At 42.8% G+C, this 15,906-nt stretch overlaps 1 protein-coding gene across 1 annotated transcript in view; it reads right to left on the bottom strand.

The window, feature by feature from the left end:
* Window positions 1–2,160: 2,160 nt before the first annotated feature.
* Window positions 2,161–15,906, bottom strand: part of LDAH (lipid droplet associated hydrolase) — a 156,385-nt gene continuing 142,639 nt past the window's right edge. Inside the window, exon 7 of the mRNA XM_007971353.3 lies at window positions 2,161–4,194. Coding sequence (XP_007969544.1) covers window positions 4,003–4,194 — 192 coding nt within the window. The 3' untranslated portion in view covers window positions 2,161–4,002. The remainder of the gene's footprint in view (window positions 4,195–15,906) is intronic.

Below are 15,906 nucleotides of genomic sequence, written 5' to 3' on the forward strand. Positions count from 1 at the left end.
GAGACCTAACTGAGACACTGTAAAGGTGTAGGGGTGAGCAGCAGGGGTGAGAGATAATCCTTATCTGGATTAGCTCTCATCCATTTCAAACCACCTATCCAAGTTCTACCTGTTCTAGGACTAGGGGCAACCTCATCCTCTTCTCTTTTCCAAGAGCTTTCTCTTTATAGAACCGTAGAACCACCCAGAGCTTTCTCTGTCTCTCACTCATGCTCTGAGGATGCTCACGCAGCATCACACTCAGTGACACCAGTCTTGCTATAGAGATGCCTTCAGCCTGGTGGGAAGGACCAGACCCATGTCCTACAGATACTCCTCACCTGGGCCAATATGATCACTTACCCACGTCTGTATGGGGCACAGGCAGAAATTTCAATCCTCTTAAGGAATTTCAATCCTCTTAAAAAGTGATTAGAAGAACACTCATATGAGCTTCGCTGTCCTCAGCATTCCTGCGGAAGAGCTTCATTCAAGGCCCTACAGATGCATTTGTTCACAGAGCACACTCAGTCCCAGCCTCCAACCTCTCCTTAAGGCCCAACCCCAAGGGAAGGAGCAGCCCAAATATATCCTTGCCTTTTCTCTTCTGCAAGATAAGGCCAGGGACAGAGATGTCTCATGCCACCTAAGAAATGCTTTGCTTCCCACATCTTTTCTAAATCGACGTTAGAACATCCTGGGCTGTGTGCAGGGAGGCCTACATGGGCTGAGGCCAGAAAGCTGAGCCAGGTGAGCAAGTGTTATCCCTGCGTAAGAGTCAAAATGCTGACTGCTGGAATCAAGTTACAAGCGTGGTGAAACAGTGCAGGGACTGAGATACCACAGGGTCCTCCGCTATACTAAAGAGAAGAGAAATGAAAGGAAAAAAGGAAAAACACGTTTGCTGTCCTCAGAGCATCTACCATATGCCAGGCAACATACTAAATGCTATATGCATGACCTCATTTTATCTCCCTTAAAAAAGAGGAGTAGGGAGGTGAAGTCTTATGTCACAAACCTAACAAATGACAGATCTGGGATTTGAACCCAGGTCTTCATTTACTGTGTACAAGAGGAAATAGCCTTTCTGGAAAAGAAGCAATGAGACAGAGATGCAGGAGATAGCATGGTGGGATTTTAAAGTAATTATTTTTACAAATTCCAAAACATCTCAAACTTCCAAAAAATCTGCAAGTACAAAGAACATTATTTTCCCCTCAACCATCTGACAGTAAACAGACATGATGCCCCTCACCCCCAGATACTTGCGTGTCTCCAGTACAAACAAGGACACTCTCTTACTTCTCCCCAGTGGTTGTCTCTTACTTCTCCCCAGTACAACCACTGAAATCAGAAAATTAACAGTGGCATCTTACTCCCAGCTAATCTTCAGACCTCATTCAAGTTGTGCAAATTGTCCCAATAATGTCTTTTATAACAAAAACATCCAATTCACAATCAGATGTTGTGTCCAATTGTCACGTCTCTTTAGTCTCCTTTAATCTGAATTTTTTTTTTTTTTTTTTTGCTCTTTTTTAAAAATTATTTTAGACACAGAAGTCTTGTTTTTTACACAGGCTGGTCTCAAACTCCTAGCCTCAAGTGATCTTCCCAGCTTGTCCTCCCAAAGTGCTGGGATCACAGGTGTGAGCTACGGCACCCAGCCTGGTTTTGTTTTAAATATAATGTAGGATGAAGAAAAATCAAGCCTTTGGTGGTCCCTGTCTCTCCAAAGGTTGAGTGGAGAAGCATATGGTGAGAGGCCCTTGGTGGCCATGGACATCAGGCCACACAAGCCACAGAGGGTTTGTGGAGATTCTGATGGCTCAGAACAGACTAGGAACAAACATGGGCATGGTCAAGGCTCAATCGCTGAGCACTAGGTAACTCTGCAGGAAGTTAAAACTTTCACAAAGATCATCCATGTGGTTGACTAGGACATACAGCCAGAGCTGCTTCTGGAAAATGGATTTCATCCACTGTCCATTTTAGTCTAATCCCTAATGAAATAGAATGAACTTCAGTCTCTTGAAATCTGATTCTTCCACCTATGAAAAAAGCAATGACAAAGGTGGTTTTTCATTTTAAAAGAGAGACTTTGAGCTGAGTCTAACTCAGGAGAACTGCTCAAATTGTACCCTCTCTTCCCAACCCAGAGATCAGGCCAGATGAGATCAGAAATGCTGGTAAAACATTTATTTCAAAAATTAATTTGGTGCTCAGATGATAAATACAAATTAAGAACCAGTATCTTTCTTAGGCTCTAAAAACCAGAAATAAGACACAATTTCATACATGCAGACTTTTGAAATATGGAGTAATGTTTAAAATAACAGCTAAAAGAAAAGCTCTGAATGTTACTCTTTATTCTGGTAGGTATGATTTACCCAGTATTGTTTATGTGCCTTGATTTAGTATTAGTGAGTATCTCCTGTATGCAAGGCACTCAGAGCCATGATTCCTAGTTTCTAATATCCAATTTCTAGGCCTCTCATGCAGATGCCAATAAAGGCTCTGTGTGCAGCCCTGTGCTTATGGCCTGTGTATCTATTAGCTCTTCACCTTGGGCTAATAGCACTCCTTGTCTAGAGCTTGGCTTTTCCCCTCTGAGAAGTTATTTGCTGTGATGTAGAAGCTATGCCAAAGCACAGTAACTCATTGAGCACTTAGCAGTAAGTTGGCAGCAAATCAGAGCTGAATCTTTCATCAGGGGGCTTTAGGTTTTGAGGGGAGGGACATCTCATTGTCCTTAGGGAATGATAATGCCATGAGGGATTTCCTCTAGGAGGAAAAGGAGTATTTCTGATACATCATCAACTGTCACTGCAGTATGTGTTTCTCAAGATTGGGTCAATTTAGGGGAGGCAGCAATATTGTCAGCCCACTCTAGGCCAGGGAACACGTGTCTTCTCTGCCAGACCTCAATGTGTCTAGAGAAGGTGAATTCACATAACTTAATGGCTGACTTTGGTTCATTAACAAAATTTCTTTCCAGCAAGTAAAGTTAATGCAGAAATGGAGAACTAATGTATGGTAATGCTTTACTCAGCAGTTTAAAAGATGCTTTTAAAAATTATTCACTAGAAGATTTCCAGAAGAAAAGAATCATTAAGTAGCTAAGAACTCTATCCTTGATGGCTAGCACACTATTTGGCTCATTGATGGTCTTTAATAGAGTTTTAGTACAAGAATTACAGAAGGAGCAACTGCATGTTGGCACATCCAGACCTGCTTCGGGACAGCCCAGTGCCTCACCATCCTGGCTCTAGAGAGGAGGAGCCTGCAGGGAGCTTACAACCTGGCAGGCTAAGGCTCACCATAGAACTTGCTGGTTGTCTTGTGGCAGGAGGCACAGTTGGGGTCCTTCAACAACTCTTTATCTGGTTAGCTGACCACAGTAATGTCTGGTGAACCTTATTCTCTGTCTAGTGCAGGTACATTAGATGTCACACTGATTATCTTAGCCAAGATCTATGCTAAGTTAGTCTGGGCTCATCTTCATCTTCTGTCTTAAAGGAGACCCAGGTTCACTTCCTGCTCCTGGAACGTGAGTGTATCCTTGTCATAATCACATACACTTCACATGTCTAACTATACTCTTAACATTCACTGATTTCTTTTACATTTTCTAGTAGGTATTTCATAATTTCCTCCAGAAGAGCCTATTCTACAATGTAATTCAATTAAAATCAAGTACATGTAGACTTTTTTTTCATCTGCAAAGATCCCGCCTACCAAAATAAACCATATGGTGCCACTGGGCATCTCGTGCAAACATGAGACTCTGTGTAGATCACTGTGTTCCCTGAGTCTTGGAAAATGTATGGTTAAACCTATGGAATGATTCATCAACTGTGTTTACTTCAGCCTGTAACATGGCGAGCTGAGAGAGGGTTTGTAAGACAAGGGTTCTCACTTTCTTCATTTCTAGTATCAGTCTTCAAAATTAAACATTTACCTACTAAGTCTAGTACACCGACTGCCTCCATGTACTGGCAGTGGGGGCTTGTTCCTCAGGCCAATTTACATTTTGGACAGGTCATCCTTTAGGGAGTCAGCAATCATGTTTGCCACTTCCTGGTTAAAATGGGTGATGAAAGCATGAGGTATGTTTTTCTCACAGAGTCGAATGTCTCCTTCTGGAAAATCCTTCTTAATATCTTCATAGTATTCTTTTGGACACCAAGGATCTATAGTACCATAATAAAATGTAAGCTGAAAGACAAGACAAAAACATTTTATTAGAAAACACATTCCCTTCCTGACACAGATATGACACCAGCAGCTGGCAGTGCTCTGAGGACAGCACCTATGCCTGGCCCTGGGAGCTAGTCCCTAAGCGCTCTCCAGAGTATGGCTCTCTCAAGGTAGCAAGGCTTCACAATGTACAGGAGTGCACGTAGAAGAATTTGGTGGGAAGATACCCATACTGGGAGACTCTTGTGTGATAGATCCCTCATAATTCACTGAAAGGACTTACCAGGAAAGTTTTGTGTACTGAGGTTGGGATGGACACTGGAATGAACGCCGGTGAGGATGACGAAGAGAGTTATTGAGACACAGTCACCAAATGACTAATGACCAGTTAATAAACTTAGTTGTTTCCAAATAGCCACATGGTAGTCATATGGGATATATTTGTTGAATGAATACAAACATGGATCAGATAGACTCAGGCTTTCCAATGTAGCTGATGAAATGTGATCAGAATCCTAAGAAAAGGTTCTATGCAGCCTGTATGTTGATTCAGTGGGGAAGTGCAATAATCATACTTTAGTTGACAGCAAGCAGTTGAATGGAGACAGAGCCTCCTCTGTGGCATTACTAAGACCCTGAATGGATATCTACCTAAACCTGCATGTGATATGTGTGCATACATTGCTCTAGGCTGCTGTGTTTCACTGAAAAACTGCTATGTTCTAGTTCTGTTAGTTCTAAAAATAAAGGCAAAAAAGCAATATCTTATATTCCGAAGGATAGATAGTGGCAATTTCTACAAAAACCAAGAAGTAAATCTTAAAGATCCTTTGACCTCTGTTATCACTGAAAGAAAGAGTTGTGCCCAGCTCCAGCTCCTAGCTGGCCAGCTGTAGTCACTTGCAGCTTCCCTAATATACCAAATGTGCTCCCTCACTCACTGAATTGCTTACTCATTCCTTGGATCAGCAAATACACATGGAACACCTACTTTGTATTAGGAGCCTGGAAAATAGAGATAAGACAGTCTTGGGGGAGGGGAGAAGGGGACCCCATGTACACAAAACAATTTGAGAGCTCAGGTGAGGTGCAGCTGGTCAGAAGTGGTGGGCAGGAAAGATTCCCCAGAGTTGATGCCAGAGTTGAGTCTTCAAGCTGGGGAAGCACACTGTGGGGAGAAGATCAAGCAAACCAAAGCCTGAAAGAGCATGGCATGTGTGGGAAACTGGAATTCCACATGGCTGGAATATAGGGTGGTGGGAGATAAGACTGGAGAGGCGGAGAGGGATGAGGTCATGGACAGCATTTTCTATGCATGCCAAGGAGGTTGCACTTTATCCTGAAGTCCACAAGCAAAAAAAGACTGTACAATGAGGTGACATGCTCAGGTCCCTATGTCAGGAAAACCGCTCTGGCCACAACAGCAAGAGGGATTGGAGGGGATCAAGTGGTGGGGGAGGAGGGTGCGGGGAAACAGGTGTTATTGCTTACTGGATAGTTTTAGTGTATCAATTATTAAATCCATGACCTGAATATGGGACAGATGAGACTGATCTTAGAAAAACAATGGCCTTTACTACAATAACATGATGCCTTAACCAATATTTAAAGAGAGAGTTCGTTAAAAACACTTTATAGAGGAAAAAATTTACTCCAGAGAGTAAATTATGAGCAAGTAAACCTCAAGTAGCAGACTTATTGTGAATTGCTTCATGGAGGTTTCCTTTTTTTTAAATTATATTTCAAATTCTGGGATACATGTGCAGAGCGTGCAGGTTTGTTGCATAGGTATACACGTGCCATGGTGGTTTGCTGTACCCATTAACCCGTCATCTACATTAGATATTTCACCTAATGGTATCCCTCCCCTAGCCCCCTACCCCCCGACAGGCCCTGGTATGTGATGTTCCCCTCCCTGTGTCCATGTGTTCTCATTGTTCAACTCCCACTTATGAGTGAGAACATGCCATGTTTGGTTTTCTGTTCCTGTGTTAGTTTGCTGAAAATGATAGTTTCCAGCTTCATCCATGTCCCTGCGAAGGCCATGAACTCATTCTTTTTTATGACTGCACAGTATTCCAGCTTCATGGAGGTTTTCTTGGTTGTTACCTGGGGTTCCAGTTTTGCACGCTGTGGAGGGCCTGCAACTTACAGATTTATCACTTAATTCATTCTTTACATTCTCCTACTTTTCCTTACTCCAACCATTTCCGGGCATTCCAAAGCCCCTAAAGCCAAAATTCATTTTGCCATGGTTCTTAGCAGAGTAAGAACTTCTTTTGTTTCCTGGAGAGTGTGAGAGCCTAGCAGTTGCCTGGTTCTTTCTCCCGGTCTCAGCTCTTTCTATAGCTCTAAAATGCTGCAACCTCACAAACAGTGGGAGACTATTCTGTCCAGTAGTAGAAAAACAAGTTTCCCAGGATCTCTCAGCAACTACCCTACTATAGCTTTGCCTTGAAATACTGTCAAGAGTACAAACTATTTGCAGGTATTAATTATCTACCAATAGTGCTGATAACATTAGGTTATCAGCTACTCCTAAGCTACTCCCTCTAAGCTACTCTCTAAGCTACTCCCTACACTTACCACCAGCAATCTTTTCTATTGTATTCAGGAAATAGGATAAGGAACAGTCGCTATGCAGTTACTCAGCACTTCCTCAGAACAGGGAACACTGCTGAGAAATCTGGAAAGTCAGACTTGGGTTCATTCCCATCAGGTCTGTTCCTCTGCTCCAGGGCATGCTCTCGCCTCAAAATCTCTGGACCTTGAGGCAGCTACTCTAGGACCCTCACTCCAGTACAAGCTACAGTGTGAAGTCCTATGATAATGGCAGTCAGCTTAAAGGAAAGCCAGATAGAAAAGACCTCATCTAATACAGTCTCCTCGACAAGAAGAGCGTCACTGTACGCACCACTGTTGCTTTCTGCCTGACATTTCAGACTGTTTCCATGAAGAACGTACCATTTACTTTTCTGTGATGCAATTACAACTTGAAATGCTTCCAATGAGAAGTCCAGTTTGATGAGCCCTCAGCACTGAGCAAACACCATCCCCGTGCACGCAGTTAAAGCAGTGATTTGAGCAGGGGTGATCAACATGGATTAAGGGACCTGACACCCAACTCAGGGTATCAAGAGACAAATATGTCCAAGTAATTATGGGGCACATGTCCAAGGCATGTGCTGGGAACCTCAACAAAGAGTGGCGTCAGTGTTCAAGACAGCAGAACACTGAGGAGTCTAGACCTCCCGTATGCTTATTTGATTTTATTTCTCAATTTTCTACAATTGTTAACTGTTTGAAGTGGGCCCCATTTGGTTAAACGCCCAACTGATGATGGTGGGCTCACATTTTTTAAAATTTTGTTTTCTCTTACTAGTTCTTTTTCAGGCTATATTCTCTAAAGGGCTTCCTATGAAAGTCTTGGCTTACAAGTAAAACACGTGGTTATCTAATGCCTTTACGTACACTGGCTTGAGATACTTCCTTTTCGCTATAAATTATAAATCACAGGCAATAGATCTGACCAGAGGACTCTGCACCTGCAGCCCTGAACAGGAAAATGAGAAAGTATGGAGTGTGTGGTGGCACTGGCGGGGGATGGGAGAGGAGGGGTGGAGTAGAAAGAAAGAGAAACAACTGGACACCAAAAACATAGTGGTTAACAGTGCATACTCTTATTTAATGGTATGTAAAAATGAATTGCAATGCAACATGATGAACCGATGGGCTGAGAGTAATGGCCAGGCTCTGTGCTAAGTAAGCACTTTATATGTATTATCTTGTTGTATCCTCACAACAATACTCTAAGGAAAGTATTGTATCCATATTTTACAGAAAAGGAAACTGAGGCTTAGCAAGATTAACCTGCTTATTTCAAGCAATTCTGCATTGAAGAGCTGGGGTACAAATCCACAGACAACATTCCTAACCTGCACCTTTTGCTACTATTTACAATTCCAGTAAATAGACCCACACTATAAAAACACAAAACCTGACAACTGACAGGTCTTAAACTGGATATGAAAACTAACAGAGTGTGAGAGTTGTCAACAGGAGCTAACCCAGCCATCTTTATTTTTATTTACTTATTTATTTTGAGGCAAAGTCTTACTCTGGGCCCAGCCTAGAGTGCAGTGGTGTGATCTCAGCTCACTGGAGCCTTGATCTCCTGAGCTCAAGTGACCCTCACACCTCAGCTTCCAGGGTAGCTGGAACCACAAGTGCATGCCACCATGCTCAGCTAATTTTTAAATTTTTTTTGTAAAGACGAGATCTCCCTGTGCTTCCCAGGCTGGTCTCCAACTCCTGGGCTCAAGTGATCCACCTACCTCAGCCTCACAAAGTACTTAAGTTACAGGCATGAGCCACAGCACCCAGCCTTCCCAACTACCTACCTTTATTGAAAGCCTTCTCACAGTCTATGTAGCTCTTCTGAGGCACTGTGTGTCATGGGGGTGATAACCGCTGTGAAAGTACTGGTATTGTTAACAAAGAATCACAGGCAATCAGCAGGATGTTTACATTCAAAGGTTTAGAAGAAAATAAATTATTTCCTGTAGTGTATTTCTCCTTAGCACTTGTTTTGGTACTCATGAGAGTTGATAAAAAGTATACATCATTGTGATAGAAACTTTTCTGTTTCCAAATTGTCATGTTAAGTAACCCATTGTTTTCTATTAAGCACAAAATGTAACTTTTTCAGTTCTAAATTTTGATTCCCCAGAACCAGGCTTTAGCTTTTCCTCCTGTGTTTTCTGCAGGAAAGTGGATTTATGGTTACTATGGTCTCTTTGCTCATAGATGAACTTCCCTTTAACTCTTTAGTGTGTGCCTAAGGAGACACGTCCCTCCTAAAATATCCCTGCAGGTTGCTGCAACTTGTCCCCATGTTTGTCCTTTCTCCTCCATGTTTTCTCTTTCTTCCACTTTTTGGGGGTCTACAAATGGGTACTTTTGGACAGTGAATTACTGAAGCTGATAGATTAAAATGAGTTGCACCAAAAATGACTCTGAATCTATCCCATATCTGGTACTGGGCTAAGTGGCTGACATTCAGAAGTGTGTAAGATGGTCTCTGCCCTGGAGCAGCTCACAGACTGGGTGAGAGAACAGGCCTGTAGAAACTGGCTCTCAAACACAACAGGCAGACAGAGGTATGGGCAAAGCCCTACAGGACCCCAAAGCATGAAAACCCAAATTCTGCCCTGAGGGAGTGAACGTGAACAAAGCTTTGTTTTAGTGTACATTTGGAGTTGTGAGCTTTTATGCATTACTAATAGAGGACTTATAGTACGAACAAATATTAGAAAGCATCTTATGATTTAGCTAATAATAACAAAACTCACTTTCAGTGACATAGCAACATCTTAAAATAATAAAAATTTTAAAAGCTACAAATAAAAATATCAATCTGAATTATTTCTGTCTATTCAATAGGACAGTAGGACTACAGGCATTACAGGAATAAAAGGGCTAATAAAATGAAAGTTTTACATATATATTTGCATATATATTTGTTTTGCATATATATTTATATATAGAAAAAAATATATATATAGTTGTTACTGTTAACCTCATGGATAAACTGAATTTTAGAAACTCTTTAAGTCAGAATTCATCACAAAGTCTAGTTTGGTACAAACGAGATCTCATCAATACAACTTGAAATGTTTCCAATGAGAAATTCCGTTTGATGAGCCCTTGGCACAGACTACTTCGGGTAGTCAATTTGTGGGCTGCCTGTTTTGTAATACAGTGCAGGCCTGAGCAGGGTGGTAAATGGCATTTCTGGGGGTGTCACGTTGAGAGTGAAAGGGCTTCTCATAATGTCTTTATATCACAGTGTGATAATTTTATTTATATTATTCTAAAGTAATTTATGAAACTACTCAAGCTCCTTGTGCAGCCAGAAGAGCGTAGTGCAGTGAGTGCAGTGTTAAGACTGTACGGGTCACTGAGCCATATCCACCTGGACTGGAATCTTGGTTCTGCCATTTATTGGTGCTGTGACCCTGGACCAGTTACTTAGCCTCCCTGTGCCTGTTTACTCATCTGTAAAGTAAGACAGAACTAGTTACCAGTGGGCTAGTTCTGAGGACTGGAAAACAAAGTATATCAAGTGCTTTACACATAGTGGGAACTCTTAAAGGCTGCTGCTTTATAGGTGAGGACAAAGGGAGCTCCTTGACACAGACTGGGCAATAGTGGGGTGGGCTGGCATGGGAGCTGTGCCCTGGTCAAGGAAAAAGAATCCACATGACCTTAAATCAGCCTTCGAGAAAAGATATTCTATTCTGGTAAGTTGCTTTTGACATAGTCAGGCTCAGAAAATACATAAGTATTAAACATTTTTTACAATCTAAAGCAAAGTTGTTTTATCATATACTTACTCATTTTCTAAAAAATGTATATGCCGTATTCCCCAGACATGATTGCAGAGAAAGACAGATGGGGTAGAAGGTAAGTCACCAACCAAATAAACAGTGAAGCACATCCCTATTGGCAAGCCACCACTAACAGTCAGCTCCTGGAGTGGATTCTCTGCTTCTACTTTTATAATAAAACCTACTTTTCCTCATAAAGGAGACCTAGAGCCTAAGCTATAGTGCCCTTTGGCTATCCTTGGTTGAGCATCTTCCAAATGAAGGAAGACACTGACATTCTGGGAGTTTCTTTTCTTCCTGGTGGGCTCACAGGGTGAGCCTGTGGGTTCCTGCAGCAGTGAAGGTAATGCCCACTGCTTTTCTGAGCAATGCAAGGCTTTCTGTTAGCACTTCATAAACAGCTGTAGCTCCCTGGCAGCTTACACTGCACGGCAGGGCAACCAGGAAGCCAGCACCAGAGACAGTGACCAAAGAGGAGTGACGCAGATGCTCAGAGAGATCTATCTTCTCGGCCTTTCTTCCAGAGGTCTAAGAAAAAGATGCCATTCCTGCTTTCTCCAGGTTTTCTTTCCTTCTTTGAAATAATTCCCACTAGAACGGGTTTTTTGCTTGTTTCATTGTTTGTGAAAAAAGCAAAAGGTCAGATATAAAGCAGTCGGTTGCATACCAAGGGATCAAATTAGTACCTACACATATAGGCCCCCTACTTCTCAGCTAGGGCCCCCTACCCACCTTTATCTTCTGTTTTCATCCCCTTGCAGCTTTCCCAGGCTCAGGATATAAACTGTTAGGTCCTCCAATGCATGCCCATTTCTGGGGAGAGTCCAGATAGTCTGGATGACAGCAGCAGGTTTCTACCTCTCCCCTCCCTTCAGAGTCAAAGACATGTAAGCCCCAATCTTGCAATGTTAAAGGAAACCAATTCTGTGATATAAGCATCTCCTTTCAGTTACTTAAAAATCTTATCCCTGTTGGGAACACAGGCAGTTGCAAAGTGTCAACATTTCACTGCAGTCTTTCTGAGCCCCTGTTTTTAGGAACTTGCAGAACTGCTAAAGAAAGGGAGATGGTTTAGGGACTTCATTTTTTCCAGTTACCTTGTTTCCTCTCTTCCGTTTATTCCTAACTGGCTCAATTACCATTCGTGAGAAAATGAGAACGGAAATCTCCAAAGATTTTTAAAAAGTGGCTGAGGATGGAGGTAAAAACACAAATGCTTCCGGCCCACGAACCCTGCTTCTCTCTGAGGGGAGCAGCAGGAATAGGAGCGCCAAAGGAGGAGTAGGTCCCATGGGTCACTGTGTGGCTCACTCTCCAATAGCTGGAACAACCATCTGTGTATACAGTGGTGTGCAGAGCAGCACTCTCCTTTCTGTGTGGCTAAGATGTAAAGGGCCAGGATCCTCTCCCTCCCACATACAAGCCACGAGGCCATTGAGTGACTGGCTTGTCTCTTTCTCATGTGAGACTGCAGTGAGACGCTAACCCAGGGCCTCTGCTTTCCTCTGGCGAGGCCCTCTGGCAAAGTAAGAGGCCCTGGGCGCCAGTCTCCTCCTGTGTTTCTGTCTTTCCCTGGATCTGTGCCCCAAGAAGGGGGCAGATATACTGGAATGGTTTTACTCAACTAACTGAGAGAAAGGCCAAGTCCAGTTCATCAGACTTCTCTGGACTAGAATAATGGGCCCCAGTCTTGGTAAAAATCAAGTACTATTGTGTTTTCCCTCATTATGGTTCCTATACAACAGCTCCTTGAGGCATCTTATGTGGAGTGGTGGCTGTTATTTAGAATGGCATTGGGCATTCTGGGGTCTCTTGGCCACATACTCAGCATCACTAACACCTTTCCTTAACACAATGAAAATATCTGAAAAGGGGATGTGAGAGGAGGAACAGTTAGGCAAATAATCTTTTTAAAGTACTCAGAAGCATAACTAGGCTATAATTAACTTTGTAATAGTAATAAAAACATTTATTTAATGCTTAGTACATTCCAGATACTCTTTTTTTTTTTTTTTTTTGAGACGGAGTCTTGCTCTGTCGCCCATGCAGTGGCATGATCTCGGCTCACTGCAACCTCTGCCTCCCAGGTTCAAGCAATTCTTCTGCCTCAGCCTCCCAAGTAGCTGGGACTACAAGCATGCACCACCATGCTCAGCTAATATTTGTATTTTTAGTAGAGATGGGGTTTCACCATGTTGGCCAGGCTGGTCTCGAACTCCTGACCTCATGATCCACCCACCTTGGCCTCCCAAAGTGCTGGGATTACAGGTGTGAGCCACTGTGCCCAGCATGGATACTCTTATAAGGTCTGAATTACAAGGTATGAATTATAGCATATTTTTGGAATAACTGTATGAGGCTAGATACTATTAGTAAACCATTGTATTGATGAACACAGGAGGCACAGGGAGGTCCAGTAACTTATGCAGGGTCATGAGCAAGGGTGGATTTGGTGTTTGAAGCTCGGCTGAGACTCTGGGAGCCCGGCTCTCCAGCACGTTTGCCTCCCCTCAGTCACCAGGCTCCACTGGAGAACCGCAGGGTGTGTTAACAGAATTGCCCAAATAAAGCTTTCAAGGTCAAAATACTGAGATAAAAACAAACCTATCTATTTTCAGGATGATTAGGACATTCTGGACAGGCTTCAAATTAAACAGGCAGAACTAACACAATCCGTTTCAGAACACCGAGGCTTGGCGGAAAGGCAGTCCTGGTGAGCCAGTCCAGGGAGCACTTCCTATGCTGTACCCGGCAGGACATGTGCATGTCAGAAGGATTTGCATGCCCCAATCTGCAAACAACTACACAAGGTTTGCTCCCAAAGGCAACACACACCTCTGGGCTAAGGCAGGCTACGAAGAATGGGGAGAGAGCAATAGCAGAGGAGTTCCTGTTCTTGAGGACACTTGCCCTTTTCCCAAGCCACACTGTAGGCCTAGCCTGGCCCTCTGGGGACAGGGGCAGCACCACCTTGCAGGCAGCCCCTCCACCACTGCCTAACGTCATCTGAAAGCTGCACTCCATGTGTTCTCTTTGGAACAATTTCAGATTCCTACTTACTGATAGTGATGCTCACATTCAGTCTGGCAGTAGCACACACCAGCTGTTTCCATAAGCCTGGGCCAAACGTGGTCATGGCAGTTTAGAATTTCCCCCCTAAGTGAGTTTGAAATGAAAACTTCAAGTTTATAAACCAAACATGAGTTCACTTTTCAATGAATGAGACATGCATCCCTTATGGCTTAGAACAGTGACAGAACAAGGGAGTGCTGACCTCTTACTTGCCTCCGACACACCAGGTGCCTCATAAAACAGAGAATACTCCAGAGGCTTCCAGACAAACTGGGACTGGGGTGGTGAAAACACACAGTTGATTCTCTTCCTTTGGTTTATTTCATCCTGGTTCTCATTCCCACCCTTGTTACCTCCCCTCCCATCCTATTCATTCATTGGCTCCTTGTCTTCCTCCCAACCCTTAAGCTGGGTTCCCCAACGATCAATCATTAGAAGTCCTCTCTCCTTATTCTGTATACTTCTTTAGGCTGCTATTACCCATGTTCCTGGCTTTAACTACAGCTTCATCACTCCCCAATCAAAAGTCAGCCCCAAATACCTTTCTAAGCTTTATACCCATACATCCACGGCCTGCCAGACACAGATCCACTTGCATGTCCCACTGGCATCTCAAATACAAGTACTAAAATGAACCACTTGTTCAGCCGTCTCCCATAACTTGCTGCTGCTTCTCCTCCATATTCCCTATCTTATTACCAAGTCCAGATACAGAGAAATAATCTTAGATTCCTCCTCTCCATTCCCTGATATCCTGTGAGTACTCAATACCTTTGATTCTATCTCCTAAATCTTTCCATCCTCAATTCCAATGCCTTAGTTCTTATAAAAGCCTTGTAAACAGGCTCCCCAACTCATATTTCATCCTTTTCCAGTATTATACCACACATTTTCCCTCAAAATAATCCCTCTCATTTGTTAGTCTCACTAGGGCTAACTGATATGAACTGGTGCCCCTGAACTGGCTGTTCATAGCTGGCATACATTCTGATTGGTCAATGCCTATATCACATGGTTGTCAAATGTTTTGACTGTCACCCTGTTACCCCCACGCTTAGATCCTTCTATAGCTCCCCAAAACAGTCTCTTTAGTGTGGCATATCATGACTTCTTGTTCTCAGGCCAGTGCCTAAGCCACAACATCATGCTACCTAACCCTTTCTAGTTTCTCTAATGCAGGGCTTCTTTGCTTGCGGTGTACAGGTGCAGGGGTTTGCAGGAGGGGTTATGTGAACTTGGGAAACATTTACATGTTTAGTTTTGTTAATCTCTAACCAAAATTTAGTATTTCTTTCAATTATGAATACAGGCAACAAGCCATAATATTAGTAATGCCTATATTTTGTCATCTATAAAAATGGTAAGTATTTTCAAATCACACTAACTTGCTCAAGGTAACTAAAAAATTATTTATACTTATCATTACAAATTTAAAAAAGTAATTCTGACTGCTATTATATCTCATTATCCAACAACTTCTTTCTTTTGTAATCTTGTATATTTTATGCACTTAAGAACATCATTGTGAGTAGAATCCAAAAACTTTATGAGAGAGCGAAAGAGATGCATGGCACAAAAAAGATTGAGAATCCACACTCTAATTAATGGCTTCCCCAACCAGCCATCTCTCGAGCACATATTTATTGACTGTTTACCAGGTATGAATTATGCTAGGCCCTAGGGGATGTAAAGATGAAGAAGACACAGTTCCTTACCTCAAAGTGGGGAAAGGTGAAGGTTGATCGTTTAAAAACTGTGTGATAAATGCAGTGTAACTTTACATAGGAAGTGACATCTAACCAAAACCAAGGACTGGGAAGGCCTCTTGGGGATGACACTGGACAAGCAGGATTTAGTTAAATGACAAAATAACCTATAGGCTGGGCTCAGTGGCTCATGTCCGTAATCCCAGCACCTTGGGAGCCCGAGGTGGGTGAATCACAAGGTCAGGAGTTTGAGACCAGCCTGAACAACATGGTGAAACCCTGTCTCTAGTAAAAATACAAAAAATTAGCTGGGTGTGGTGGTGGGCACCTGCAATCCCAGCTACTTGGGAGGCTGAGGCAAGAGAATTGCTTGAACCTGGTAAGTGGAGGTTGCAGTAAGCTGAGATCATGCCACTGTACTCTAGGCCGGGTGACAGTGTGAGACTCTGTCTCAAAAAAACAAAAAAAGGAAAAAGAAATAACCTATGATGCCATAAACCATGGTATACGCCTTTGGAAACAACTATGAGTCTGTTATATTTGCTCCAGGAAAGAAAAATTAT

The sequence above is a fragment of the Chlorocebus sabaeus genome, chromosome 14, assembly GCF_047675955.1.
Source record: "Chlorocebus sabaeus isolate Y175 chromosome 14, mChlSab1.0.hap1, whole genome shotgun sequence".
Classification (NCBI taxonomy): domain Eukaryota; kingdom Metazoa; phylum Chordata; class Mammalia; order Primates; family Cercopithecidae; genus Chlorocebus; species Chlorocebus sabaeus.